The sequence below is a fragment of the Prunus mume genome, linkage group LG3 (genome assembly GCF_029339155.1).
Source record: "Prunus mume cultivar Tortuosa linkage group LG3, ASM2933915v1, whole genome shotgun sequence".
In the NCBI taxonomy this organism is placed as follows: domain Eukaryota; kingdom Viridiplantae; phylum Streptophyta; class Magnoliopsida; order Rosales; family Rosaceae; genus Prunus; species Prunus mume.
The window spans coordinates 27,646,601-27,660,514 of record NC_142700.1 but is presented as its reverse complement, the minus strand read 5'-3'; the positions used below and the strand labels follow the sequence as shown (position 1 = coordinate 27,660,514).

Here is a 13,914-nt window from a genome sequence, read left to right as displayed (position 1 = left end):
ATTCATTACAGGAGCGTGATGAGAGTATGTTGACCCTTACTAGGCCTATCGTGGCATTAGGGCAAGCCGATGCATTGCATACACAACCTGCCCAAGTTTATCAAGCAATTGAGACCTTGCAACGTATGTTAGAGGGTACAAACATACCATCTACCATGACATATCAGCGTCATAAGCGATAATTTCATTTGTATTAAGAACTTATGGTAGCAATTACTAGATTGGAACTAGTACTTTGGTTGTGTTAAGAAGTTTTTCTATGTTTGAATCAGAACTCATGGTATTTGGTTGCATTAGAAATGTCAGCACGTATATTAAGTGCTAATTGAACATTTGAGTAACTATCTACTGAATTTTGAATTGTTTGTCGATGTTGTTCAACCAAATCATAATGATTCATTCAATATTTATGCGGTACATGTTTAATAAACGTACTAAGATCTAAAACCATAAACTTTCATTATGTCATAAATTTATAATATCTTCAATATCAAGGGCCACCATATCCATAGTGGGTACTTCAGTATCAAGGGACAACATATCCATAGTGAGTACATTTTCTTCAATATCAAAAGCCATTGTATATGTAGTAGCTACATTCTCCATTCCTGTAAGTTATTTAAATTGAACCTTCGTACCTTCAGTACAAATGTGTTACATTGCATGTGTCACTTTGTTCATGCCACATCCTAGAAACCAGTAGCATAGGATGAGTTGAAGACAAATGAACCTACAAAACAAGAAATCATTAATTAAAGTAGCATAAGAAAATATTTAAATAAATAAATAAATTCATACCAGGATATAATGATCATCATCAACAAAACCAATGCCAATCTCACGTAGGTTGGTATCGCTTGACTTAACTGAGTAAGGAAGACATGCAAGGCATTGATGCATGCTTAAAAGGATTAAAACCACATTATAACATATGGAAATAATATGCCTCATATTAGGTATGCTCATCCAACTAAAGAATGTATTTCGGTGGGCTACCACCAAATAAAAGGTGCAAATTTGGTTCTATATAACCAAACTCCTTTCAATTTTACAAAAGAATTCCACCGAATATGAGTTTATTTTTCAATCATGTACTATCAAACTCGTTTTGATGTTTCAGTTAAACACCACCATTTTTTTTTATCGCATTCAATACTAGTCTACTGAACGTAAACAGTGATCAACATGAAAGTAACAGTTGAAAAATGCGAACAAAATTAACTCATACTTCATTCGAAGACTCCCTAACTTCAATTTCCCCATTTGTGAGTACCTACTAGGTATGTTTCGATCAATATAAGCTTATAAACCTTGTTAGGGTTTAGTTATGACAACAAGAGTCTACCAACATGATAGTCAATGAAAAAGTGTGAGAAATAAATCTAACTAGAGTTGCAGGAGCATTTATTGTTATATTGAGTCTAGTGGTAAGATACATTTATTTTTTAAATATTATTTTGTTGTATCCTCAAAGGTTATGGATGCCACCATAAGTCCATTGTAATTCCTCCATTATACCCATCATTATACCTGTCATCCAGAAGAAATCCGATTAGTTTTAAGGATATACGTCTTAATGGATTTCATATTGAAACTACAAATGAGGGGAATATAGAATATCTGCTTATTACTTCTATTGTTTCATGCCAGAAGCATGTAGTAGAAAAACTTCCAGCTTTCTCATCTAGCTTGTATTATACAACTATAAGTGCAATAGAATCAAATACCATAATGAAATAGAAGTTCAGTGATCCAAAGCTTTTTATGCTTTGGCTTTGGCATGACCGACTTGACCAGTAGGGGTCAACAATGATGCATCGAATAATTGAAAATTCACATGGTCATCCATTAAAGAACCAAAGGATTCTTTTATCTAGTGATTGTCCACGTCAGGCTTGCTCACAAGGAAAATTGGTTATTAAACCATCTCCCTTGAAAGTTGCTAGTGAATCCCCAACGTTTTTGCAAAGAATCCAAGGGGATATATGTGGACCTATTCATCCACCATGTGGCCCATTTCGTTATTTTATGGTTTTAATAGATGCTTCATCAAGATGGTCACATGTTTGCCTACTTTTTACTCGTTCTATTGCATTTGCTAAGCTTCTTACTCAAATAATCAAATTGAGGACACAATTTCCTGACTATCCAATCAAGACAATTTGTCTTGATAATACTGGTGAGTTTACATCTCAAGCATTTGATGGTTATTGCATGTCTATTGCCATTGGTGTTGAACATTCGGTTGCACATAAACATACTCAAAATGGATTAGTAGAGTCCTTTATCAAACACCTTCAAATGATTGCTCGGCCTTTACTTTTAAGGTCAAAATTACCTACTTCTGCTTGGGGACATGCTATATTGCATGCTGCCTCTTTGGTTCGCATCCGACCAACTGCTTATCATCAATATTCTCCATTACAACTTGTTTTGGGCCTACAACTTGTTTTGGGCCAACAACCTAATATTTCTCATTTAAAAATTTTTGGTTGTGTTGTATATGTTACCATTTCTCCACCAAAGCGAACTAAGACGAGCCCTCAAAGACATCTTGGAATTTACATTGGATTTGATTCTCCATCCATAATTAGATATCTTGAACCCCTGACGGGTGCTATGTTTACAGCACGCTTTGCGGATTGCCATTTTGATGAGACAATTTTCCTGCCGTTAAGGGAAGAAAAGGTGCTGCTTCCTGAAAAACGCGTGAAATTACAGCGAATGAATCATCATTGTCTCATCTGGATCCACATACAAATCAAAGTGAATGTGAAGTTCAAAGGATCGTCCATTTGCAAAGTATAGCAAATCAATTACCATATGCTTTTACTGACATAAAGAAAGTAATAAAATCTCATATACCGGCTGTAAATACTCTAGAACAGATTGATATCCCTGAAGGTCAATATGATAGTACATTAAGGGCACACTTGAAGCGTAGTCGTCCTGTTGGTGCTAAAGATAAAAATCCCCAAAAGAAAAGGACACAAGAAGTGCCTATTCCAGAAGAAGATAAAAATCCAAAACAAATTAGTACCCTCAATGAGCCAAAAACTAACCAATTTAAAATTGATGAAGATATAGCCCCTGAAGAGGCACATACACCAGAAAAAGTACATACATCAGAAGAGATCTCTTCAAATTATATGAGTACAAGAGAAAGCTGGAATAAAAAGAAAACTATTGTTGATGATGTCTTTGCATACGTGGTTGCTATAGAAATTATAAAAGATAATGAGGATCTGGAACCAAAAACTATTGAAGAATGTCGACATAGAGAGGATTGGCCAAAATGGAAAGATGTGATCCAAACATAATTAAATTCCTTGGAAAATTGTAAAGTATTTGGACCAGTAGTCCGAACACTTGAAGGTGTGAAACCGGTTGAATACAAATGGGTGTTTGTAAGGAAACGTAACGAGAAAAATGAAATTGTAAGATACAAAGCACGGCTTGTATCATAAGGTTTCTCGCAGAGACCTGGAATTGATTATGAGGAGACATATTCCCCTGTGATTGATGCAATCACATTACGTTTATTGATTAGTTTGGTTGTCACAGAAAGACTTGATATGAAAGTCATGGATATAATTACTGCATATCTATATGGATCACTTTAGACTAATATCTATATGAAGATCCCATAATGATTTAAATTGCCTAAAGCAAATGATCCAAAATGTCATGATATGTATTCAATTAAGTCACAATGATCCTTGTATGGATTAAAGCAATCTAGAAGAATGTGGTATAACTGCCTTATTGAATATCTTATACAAGAAGAATATGTAAATAATCCAATTTGTCCATGTGTTTTTATTAAAATATCTGGAAGTGGATTTGCTATTATTGCAGTATATGTGGATGATTTGAACCTTGTTGGAACTCCTGAAAAGTTTACAAAGACTGCTGCTTATTTAATGAAGGAATTTGAGATGAAAAATCTTGGGAAGACTAAATTTTGTCTCAGCCTGCAAATCAAGTATTTACCAACTGGAATCTTTATCCATCAATCAACATATACATAAAAAGTTTTAAAACGATTTTATATGGATAAAGCCCATCCATTAAGTAGCCCCATGGTTGTTCGATCGCTTGATGTAAAGAAAGATCTTTTTCGCCCACGAGAAGATAACGAAGAATTACTTGGTCATGAAGTACCATACCTTAGTGCAATTGGAGCTTTAATGTATCTTGAAAATTGTACACGGCTTGATATAGCTTTTTCTGTCAATTTATTAGCAAGGTATAGTTTTGCACCAACTAAAAGACATCGGAATGGTGTTAAACATGTACTATAGTATCTTCGTGGAACAATTGACATAGGTTTATTTTATTCAAAAGGGTCAAAATCCCAAATAGTTGGCTATGCTGATGCTGGTTATCTTTCTGATCCACATAGAGCTAAATCACAAACAAGGTATGTGTTCACTTATGGTGGTGCTACTATATCATGGCAGTCTGTAAAGCAAACATTAGCCGCCACTTCTTCAAACCATTCTGAAATATTTGCATTGCATGAAGCAAGTCGGGAATGTATATGACTGAGATCTATGATACAACATATTCGAGAAACAAGTGGGTTGTCTTCAATCAAAGATTCTCCAACATTGCTATATGAAGATAACGCTACTTGTATCGCTCAAATCACAAATGGATACATCAAATGTGACAAAACCAAGCACATTTTCCCAAAAAATTTCTACATGCATGAACTTCAGAAGAATGATGACATAGATGTTCAACAAATACAATCCAGCAACAACTTTGCAGATTTATTCACGAAAGCACTGCCAACTACAACATTCAGAAAGATGGTCAACCATATTGGAATGCGTCAACTCAAGGATATTTTGCCAACATCAGGGGGAGCTTGTCATAATTTAGACCTTCACACTGCACCCTTTTTCCTTCGTTTTGGTTTTTATCCCACTAAATTTTTCCATGCAAGGTTTTAATGAGGCAGTGTCACATGTTCTATATTACACATGGATATGTACTCTTTTCCCTTCGCTTAGGTTTTGTCCCACCGGGTTTTACTGGCAAGGTTTTAACAAGGCATACTCCATGCATGGTGGACATCCAAGGGGAGTGTTGTAACCTCAGAGGTTATGGATGCCCACCATAAGTCCATTGTAATTCCTCTATTATACTCATCATTATACCTATCATTATAAGGTTGAAACCTATGGACTAAATACCATATTTATCATTGGTTATTATGTTTTGTAACCCACTACTTAAGGGTGGTAAATAGTGATGTATTTCCTATGCCTATATAGGGGCGGCCCTAGAGTGGTGCAAGTGGGGCCACCGCACAGGGCCCCCGAAAAAAATTCTTTATATTATATATATATATATATATATATATATTAATATTATAGGAATCATATATATAGCATAGCGTCTGGATATTTGCACAACAGCGTGTCTAGGGAGTTGGCTGGAGAGCATATCTATTTAACAAAAGTGCCAGAGTTTGATTCTCCCTGAGGAGTATATATATCCCCCAAACAATGGTTCTTAAAAATAAAATAGAAAAGGTTTTCTCCTCCAAGAAAAGTACTTTCTTCATTCAAAACAAAACGAAAAAAACTTCATGGCTTCTTCTTTCTCTTAAACTCTTATTTTCTGGTAAGTAATCATCATTATTCATCAATCTCTCTTTGGTTCTTTTTTCAATCCTTTGACAATTTTTGTTATTCTTTCAACTTCAAGAATTTCAACACCAAAAAGAGAAAATTCCTAAATTCATAAAGACCACTCAAAATCAAATAGTTAGATTCAAATCTCAAATCAAATTCAGGTATGTATCTAAATTTCAATCTATTCTATATATTACATGACTTATTTTATTAAATTATTATCATGTTGATGATTGATTATATGATAATATAGTTTGTAGAAAATATTTATCTATTTCTTGTTGGGGTTTTCTTCCAGGTTATAGGGTTTTAGAATTTTTCTTTGTAATCTAAACATGCCACCTACTAGAAAATACGTTTCTTGATATACAAAACGGCTTAGAAAAAGAAAAATCGAGGAATTGACTCAATCTCAAAGAGGAGCTTTTGATAGATTCATTGTTAAAGAATCACATGCTGCAATTGATGAAAATATTTTCAATGAACAACAACAAGATGATGTTGAGGAATTACAAGATGTTGAAAACAATATGGATGAATGTGAGGGTAATGCTAAGCAGAATGAGAATGATCACAATGAAAATGCTGATATTGATGATCACAATGAAGATATTGAAGATGTAGACATAGAAAATGATAACAATGAGAACGTCACTGATTTATTCAATGAAGAACCAAGCCAATCCATTCCATTGGATATTTATGATCCAAGAAATTGGGATAATATTGATCCCAAATTCCGTCTTAAAGATCATTTACATAGACGTTTCTCTTCAACATTTTACACTCGTCATTTGCCAAATGGAGAGCAACATGATAGAGATTGGCTAGTGTATTCAAAGGATCTTAACAAAGTATTTTATTTTGGTTGTAAGTCCATTTAATCTTACTTGTGATCAACTATGTCGCAAGAAAGATTAAACGGACTAGCTTTGATTTCAATTGAAAGTGAACTTCTCGAAAAACTTGATTATGAACATTTGATTGATGATTTCTCTTCTAAAAATTCAACAATATCAATTTTCAAACATTAGTATTGTACTGACTATTTTTTTTCTTTTGGGGGAAAAGTTCTCGTAATAGTTTTAATTCTTCAAATAAGACAACAAATACAATGTGAATGAATTTTGGATAGTCAAGTATGTTTTTGTTGTTGCTTTTGTGTTTAATGCAATATAATTTAATTTGTTAATGAGATTTGTGTGCAACTACTCTTTAATTTGTGATTGCCAATTTTTTTCCCTATTAAACACAGATTGCTTCTTGGAGGCAGCAAGGGACCTTATAGGGGCACAAGGAGCTTATTTTTGTACCAAACATTTAACTTCATCAACTGGAAACATTTAAATTTTTATGAATTTGATTTCTGATTGTCATTACATATTTATTGATGGTGACTTTTAGTTATAAAAAAAATTGTTTATGACATTAAGTTATGACAAATTTTAATAGTATTTTAATATTAGATTATGTGATGTCGCAATTTAAGTTTCGCACAAGACCCTCAAAATCTCAAGAATAGCCATGTGCCTATAAATAGTAGGCACTAAAGATGAATATGACACTTGAGCATTGAGCTATTGAGAACTACTCTTACCTCTCATATACTTTTTCTATTTACTTTTACAATATATTTATCTTTTATGATAATTAAGTATAAGGGTAAAATAGATTATTCAGTATGTAAACTTATAGTTGGGTTAAAAAATAGGATTGATGGGTGGGAATAAAATCACCCTTAGATATAAGCTTGCAAAAGCGTTGGCACCAAACTCAACCACATTATGGGCGCATGTAAAGCACCTATTCCCCATCTTCTCATGACCTGTTCTTCTTCATTAGCTCAACCTCCAAACCTAAAATCCCTAAACCCCTTTTCCAAAACCCCATTACTGAGCAGGCGATTGGTCCTCTTCACGCTCCCTCTAGCTACTTTTCTGCTTCCAAGTAAAGGCAGTTGTGGTGACATCAGCAGCAACAGTATTGATGTAAATTCAACCCCTTCCGGTTCTTCTTCTGCTCTGTCAAACTTCGACCCGATAAGCGCTGCAGAGAGAGACGCAAGTGATGCGATTTCTAGGAGAATATCTGATGCCTTGGAGTTGTTGGAGAAAGGGAGGGAATTGCAGGCTCTCGGTGATTTTAACCAAGCTCTTATCTGTTTTACTCAGGTACTCACTTTAGATTTTGCCTCAGTTCTGGTTTCGGAATTCTTTGTATGCTTAATTTGGGTTCTTTCGAAACATGGGCTTTGGCTAATATTTAGTTTCTTTGGAAACATGGGCATTGACTAATAATTGGGTAGCTATTTTTAAGCTCTCTGTTGGAAGTTAAAAATGGCAATTATTATTTAGCTTAAAGCAGCTGCCATTGGTACCATTTACCTGATTCTATAGTTAGAATTTTATCAATCATATAAAAATCAAATGACTGTCAATGATAAAGGAACAGTGTCCATCGAATGAAGCCAATGGTTTCAATGTCAGATTGTCATGTGACCCACTTAACGTTAGGCTAGGAAGATGCAGGTCAAGTGTCAAGCCGTATGTGCCTTCTCAAATATTTGTACGTAAGACGTGTTATTCTTGTGATTTCTGTGCAGTTTTTGGGGTCAATAATAGGACAATGATTTCTTAGTTCATATTCTATTTAAGAATCAAATAAAGCTTAATCCAATTAGTTCATATATGTCCGTGGAGGTGTGTGGATGGCCATATTTCCCTTTGGTCTGAGCTAGATAGGATACAGGACGACCTGCCATCACGTTTTTATCAAAGTAGTTTTCAGATTTTGAACTGATATTTCCTTTGGCTCCATGTCACGTGCTTGGCAAAGCCGGACCTACTTGGAAGAAACAAAGAAATAAATAAATAGAAGATCCAACTTAGACAAGCACAAGGCATGGCTTAAATGTAGTTCACCCGTTTTTATTTCCTATTTCGTATTCTGGTCTTCTATTTTGTAATCTTTATGGATTGTCTTGACGTCTTGATATGTGCATATGTCATGTTTCAGTATTTAGATAATGCCACCTTCTACTCTCTGCCTGTCCAATTATTTCAATCCCCCTTTTTCTTCCCCTCCCAAATTGAACTAAACGGAAACCAACTCATGTTATAGAATTCATTCATCATGATGGTTGTATAGTCACGTGGTGTGACATAAGTGTGCAATAGGAAGACATTTGGTTTTTTTATCTCTATAAAGTCCAAATTATGCTGTGTGGTTTTCTTTTTCGCCGCATTGTTTAAGTTCTCTATGAGACCTTTCAGTAAGGAACCATTTTGCACCTAGTGGTTAGTGGGCAGAACCAGCAATGGTTAAGAGACGCATATAAGCTGAGTTTAATCAAGAAACATTGATTAATGAAAGCCCAGAAGCATACTAGCTGCAAATTGTTGATCAAGCCAGGTGTAGGATGATGTGGTTCTTTGGGTCAACCATAATACCGGTAGACCTGAATTATTTCTTATTTCCTGCATCACATTTGTAGTTTCTGCTTGACTTGCCCCAAAAAGCTTAGGCTTTATATCATTGACGTCGCCTGTATATCTTTTCAGGTGATTGAGAAATACAATGACTTTGCATTTTCAGACTATGCAAGAGTAGGCAGATCATTGATTTTGTACGAGGTGGGCAACAGAGAAGAAGCAATTGCAGAAATGGAGGATGTTTCTATATCTTTGAAGGGATATCCAGGTACTTCAGTAAATATTGCATTCCTGAGCTAAGCAAAGGAAATTCTCATCAATTCTTAGTGAAATCAGTTTTGTTTGGGTTTACTGCAGAAGTGCATGCAGCTCTAGCAGCAGCCTTGTATGCGGACAAACATGCCCCACTTCTCGCAGAAAACCAGTTCACAATTGCAACTCTTCTTGATCCTCACTACACGGATCTCTCATATGTAAAAAAAACAAAACATTGGCCTCCAAGTTTGGTTAGTTCATTGTATCACTTCATCACACTTTCCTAGAGACTGGTATAGTAGAATTATGTTTGATGTAATTCTATTATGAACCAAACAGTCATGGTCATGTTGGAAATCTTTTGGTAACTTGCAAATTGTCAATATTTACACTAAGATATGTTTTCATTGTAATTACAGCTGTCTTATATCATGCTTCTCCTTTTTGTTTGGCTACCTTTCTGTTCTAATATCATGGCTATCTCAGCGATTAAAGACAACTTATTCCTTTTTATTAGTATTCTCATTTCTTTTCCATTTTATCATAATCTTAACGCTTCATTATGTACCAGTAATTATTGCTATACACCTTTGTTAGTGTAGAGAGTGCAAAGATTTGTAACGCAATTGTGAAAGATGTGCCTTCGTCAAGCTAACAAGAAAACGTGAAAAAGTTAAAAGTTCCTGTAGGTAAACTCATTCATGGATTTACTATTGAAGATACCTGACATTTCATTTCCTTTGGAGTCTCAGTCTTTCCAGTCTGAATCATATGCATAAGCGTAAAAGCTGCCATAGCAAAAATTGAAAGGGAAAAAAAAACAAGGTAAAGCCTGCCTAATGATATGAAGAATCATCGTTCTGATGGTGTACAGTTCATGTATAAACTCATCATATGAAGTTGTTTGAGACTGTATTTTAACATTTCTTTTAGGCCAAATTGCACTTTTGGTCAGTGTAGTTTTAGCAGTTTTCCGACTCTAGTATGTAGTCTTGTAGTTTGCTTGCTTTTGCAATTTTGATCACAATCACTGATGTCGTTAAAATTAAATGGAAATTGGATAAGGCAGTACTTGCATATCTTGTGCATGGCATTTTCGACATTTAATAGTGCGGTGACATTGTGAGAACGTGCACAAAATGACATTTCAAATTCACTAAGAACCCTAAAACCCCAATTTACAGACCTAAATTTCATAATTTCTCCAATTGAGAACATGGAGACACTTTCCCGTAAAGTCGGGCACTTGAAATGTTGAGAAGTTCTACACTCAAGACATGCATGTGGCCATCATTCCATCTTCTTTCAATGTAACGTTGTTATCGACTTCACTGAGTGTCAAAGTCAGAAATGCACAAACTGGAGGCGCTCCACGTTTGAAGTATGGAATGCTGTTTGGTAATGTAGCATTGCTTTTGTTTATGGAGGAGCAAATGCTATCACCTTTCGCCTTGCTTTTGAGCCAAAAGGTGCACCATCATAACTTCGGTGCCCTTCCTCATCGAAAATGTGGACTTTTATCACCTTTGAGTGTTTGACCATGGCTTTTGAAATCACGTTTTACCTATATAATCTTTTTATTTTATTTTATTAATTTTATGGATTATTTATTTTCTTCATGTCCGCATTCATTGTAAGGAAAACATCGCATGGTTGTTTGGCAACTACTCTTTTTTATTTAGTTTGGCATGCTTGAGATGGGTAACCCAAAAGGGTTTCTTATGTAAAACTCAATGACGGGATCAACTCTCATATTTTTTTTTGTTTGAACCACGAGGTGGTCCTGGATGGGCCCCAACTATGGTTTGATCAACTCTCATATTTGGAACCACTGGAACAACGTTTCTAATAGGTTTTAGTTTATAGAACACTAACAAATTTGTGACAGAAAAAAATGCCGGCGTTTGATATAAAGTGCGATTCGATTGGCAAACCTTGTGTTTCTTTTTTTTCTTTTTTTTAATTCTCTTCTAAGTCAGATATGTTTATATATATGATAGTATAATTCGTAGTAGCATGGTGTAATTCACAGATAAGAACTCGAAAAAAATTGAGCGGATGTAATTCTGTTTTCTTAGATCCTGTGTCTTTGGTTAGTGCATTAGTTGGTCACATGAGCAAAGTTTGTAAAGTTATCTTGTTTAGCAATTATTTGTTGGCCTGGATTTTCAATGAGTCATGAACTACAGGCATACTGATAGTTTGATGTCTGTCTCCACATGGAGACCAAATATACACAGAAGCCCTTAGAAACCAGATAGGACTTGTATAGACATTAATTAATTACTCAAAAACTTTAGAAACTAAGCCTACACAGAAGCTTTTGATGACTGAGACGACTAGTTGGTTCTTCTGAGGAGCTTGAGCAGCATTCTTGCCTTTGTTTTGGTCCGGCCGCTGCACTGGCTCTGCAGCAGCAACAGCAACTGAGTCAACACTCCACCACTGATGGCTTCTTCTCGCGCCAATAAAGAGTCATTGCATAGAATTATTAGACACCCAACGGCACTCTCACTGCCTTGGTGATCATCCGAAACCCTGAAAACCATCTTTACAAGAGCATGAACGCCATTCAAATTATTATTATTATTATTGTTATTGTTATAATTAATCACTGCCTCTTTTGCACTCTGTAATCCTAGAAGCTTCTCAAGTGTGGCCATTGCCAATGGTGCCAAGCTTCTTTCGCGTCTTTCTGTGCTTGAATTAATATATGTTATGAGTCCGTTTACCACGCCCTGTCTGACCAGAATCTCTCTGTTTTCTTCCAAGGAAGATAATGCTGATATGGCTTTGATTCCAGCATCTGCAGCCTCTGAATTTGAATTCTGTTGAAGCAACTGAACTGATATCCGATGCAAGAGCTGATGGTTCTTTCCAAACATATAACAGAGTTCTTTTGTCTCCGGGGATGTTGATGTTACCTCTATGAGACGGCACAAACTCATCCTGATCAAGGCAGTGCCGTGAGCAAATAAAGCTTGGAAGGATGCTAATTTGCTCTCTTCTCCGAGCATATTCAGAGACTCCAATTTGCCGTGAGGTAGCAGAATTAGAGTGCAAGAAAGTGCATCCTCCACAAACTTTATATAGTAGCACTCTTGAGGGAGTTCCTGTTTCAGTTTCTGTTTGTGTTTGGCTTCTTCTCCTCCAAACACAAGTTCTAGAAGTAGAGGCAAGAATCCCAACTGCAGGAACAAATGACTTGTGTAGGGTGATTCTGATTGGGACAAAGCTCGAATCTTTTCGAGTGCTTGAACCTTGCTTTTTAAGGTAACCTCATGGGATTCAAGGGTGTGTTTGAGTGAAGCTAAAGAACTAATTGTTTCCAAGTAATCAGGATCAAATTGGTTGCCCATTTGCAGCCACTGATTGATGAAATGGCGAAGAGTGTGATTAGGCACAAGGGCTGGATCATCAAGTTTCTGCATTGTGACTGGACATGTGAGATTGCCTGCAGCCAGCCATTTTTCTATGCTTGGCCTGTCGTAAGTTTGACCTGTGCATAGAGTGACTGGATCTTTGAACAAGTCCAGGCTAATTGGGCATCTGAACAAGTGGGGAATGGTCATCTCATCAACTTTTCTCATATGAAAGCAAAACCCAAGTGACGCAAAATTAAAAAATGCAGAATGTCTGATGAGATGTGAGATATTAGAAGTGCAGACATGAGGAGAAAGAGAGAGAATGTGCAGATGCATACAAGAAGAGCCTCAGAGGAGAGAGTACTTTGTGAGCTTGGAGTTCACAAAGTAACACATGAGAATGAGACTGAGAATGAGAAAGAAAGAGGAGGAGAGAAGTAGGAAATTTGAGTGCAATCAATCAGTGGGAGGCATGAGAAGAGAACAACCGCAAACAAACAGAAGAGGGGGCCAAGCCAACATTAACATGATACAGGCCACCCTGTATCTTTATCCTATCCAGCCCAGTGAAGAAAAAAGAAAAAGAGTGAGATTTCAACTAACAATATAGAAGAATAATTGGGGGCAATTGGTCCCCCCACGTCTCTCCTCATTTATTCATTCAGTCAAACTGACCCACCGTTTGAATATTTAATTTCGTTGAACTTTGAATCCCACCAATACGACCTTGAGAGAAACTAATCATGGGTGCGTGTGACCGTGTGAGAAAGTTAGAGAGAGAGAGAGAGAGAGAGAGAGAGAGAGAGAGAGAGAATGGCAATTATAAAGAAATCACATCAACAAAACTCTTGTTCATGAACAGAACAAGCTCTGCTTTATCACTTGGTTTTCTAACCTTTTGTAATTTAGTCAAAGGTTAAAAAGACGATAAGAATTATGCATGAGTTTTTTATTATTTTGGAGAAAGAATTATGTATGAGTTAGAAAGGAAAAGGCAATACCTACGTTTCACGTCTAGGATTAGACAAATCACTATATTCATGTTTGGGCTTGATTTTCACATAACTAATTTTAAGCTCTTATTGGGCCAAATCCTGGCTCGGGCTTTGATGTTAATTTAATATCCGGGCCATTCGGTGGCCAATATCAAGAAAATCGTTATTAAATTGATAATTACCAAAATTAAAGGGATACACTCGATGATTACCCAGACAT

General features: G+C 35.9%; 2 protein-coding genes across 2 annotated transcripts; one reads left to right on the top strand and one right to left on the bottom strand.

Moving 5' to 3' along the window:
• The first annotated feature begins 7,411 nt into the window (after positions 1-7,411).
• LOC103327117 (uncharacterized) lies at positions 7,412-9,747 on the top strand. The gene is made up of 3 exons (XM_008229406.3): positions 7,412-7,819; positions 9,209-9,347; positions 9,437-9,747. The coding sequence occupies exons 1-3, from the start codon at positions 7,433-7,435 to the stop codon at positions 9,619-9,621; spliced, it is 711 nt and encodes a 236-aa protein (XP_008227628.2). The 5' UTR covers positions 7,412-7,432; the 3' UTR covers positions 9,622-9,747.
• A 1,752-nt stretch (positions 9,748-11,499) lies between these two features.
• LOC103327118 (U-box domain-containing protein 26-like) lies at positions 11,500-13,179 on the bottom strand. The gene has a single exon (XM_008229407.3). The coding sequence runs from the start codon at positions 13,033-13,035 to the stop codon at positions 11,674-11,676; it is 1,362 nt and encodes a 453-aa protein (XP_008227629.2). The 5' UTR covers positions 13,036-13,179; the 3' UTR covers positions 11,500-11,673.
• Positions 13,180-13,914: the final 735 nt, after the last annotated feature.

Excerpts from the sequence above, each read along its gene's own strand:
- LOC103327117 (XM_008229406.3), top strand. The coding sequence starts at position 7,433 with ATGGGCGCATGTAAAGCACCTATTCCCCATCTTCTCATGACCTGTTCT. Across the intron at positions 7,820-9,208 it reads CTCTTATCTGTTTTACTCAG|GTGATTGAGAAATACAATGA; the intron begins GTACTCACTTTA and ends ATATCTTTTCAG. Across the intron at positions 9,348-9,436 it reads ATCTTTGAAGGGATATCCAG|AAGTGCATGCAGCTCTAGCA; the intron begins GTACTTCAGTAA and ends GGTTTACTGCAG.
- LOC103327118 (XM_008229407.3), bottom strand. The coding sequence starts at position 13,035 with ATGCATCTGCACATTCTCTCTCTTTCTCCTCATGTCTGCACTTCTAAT.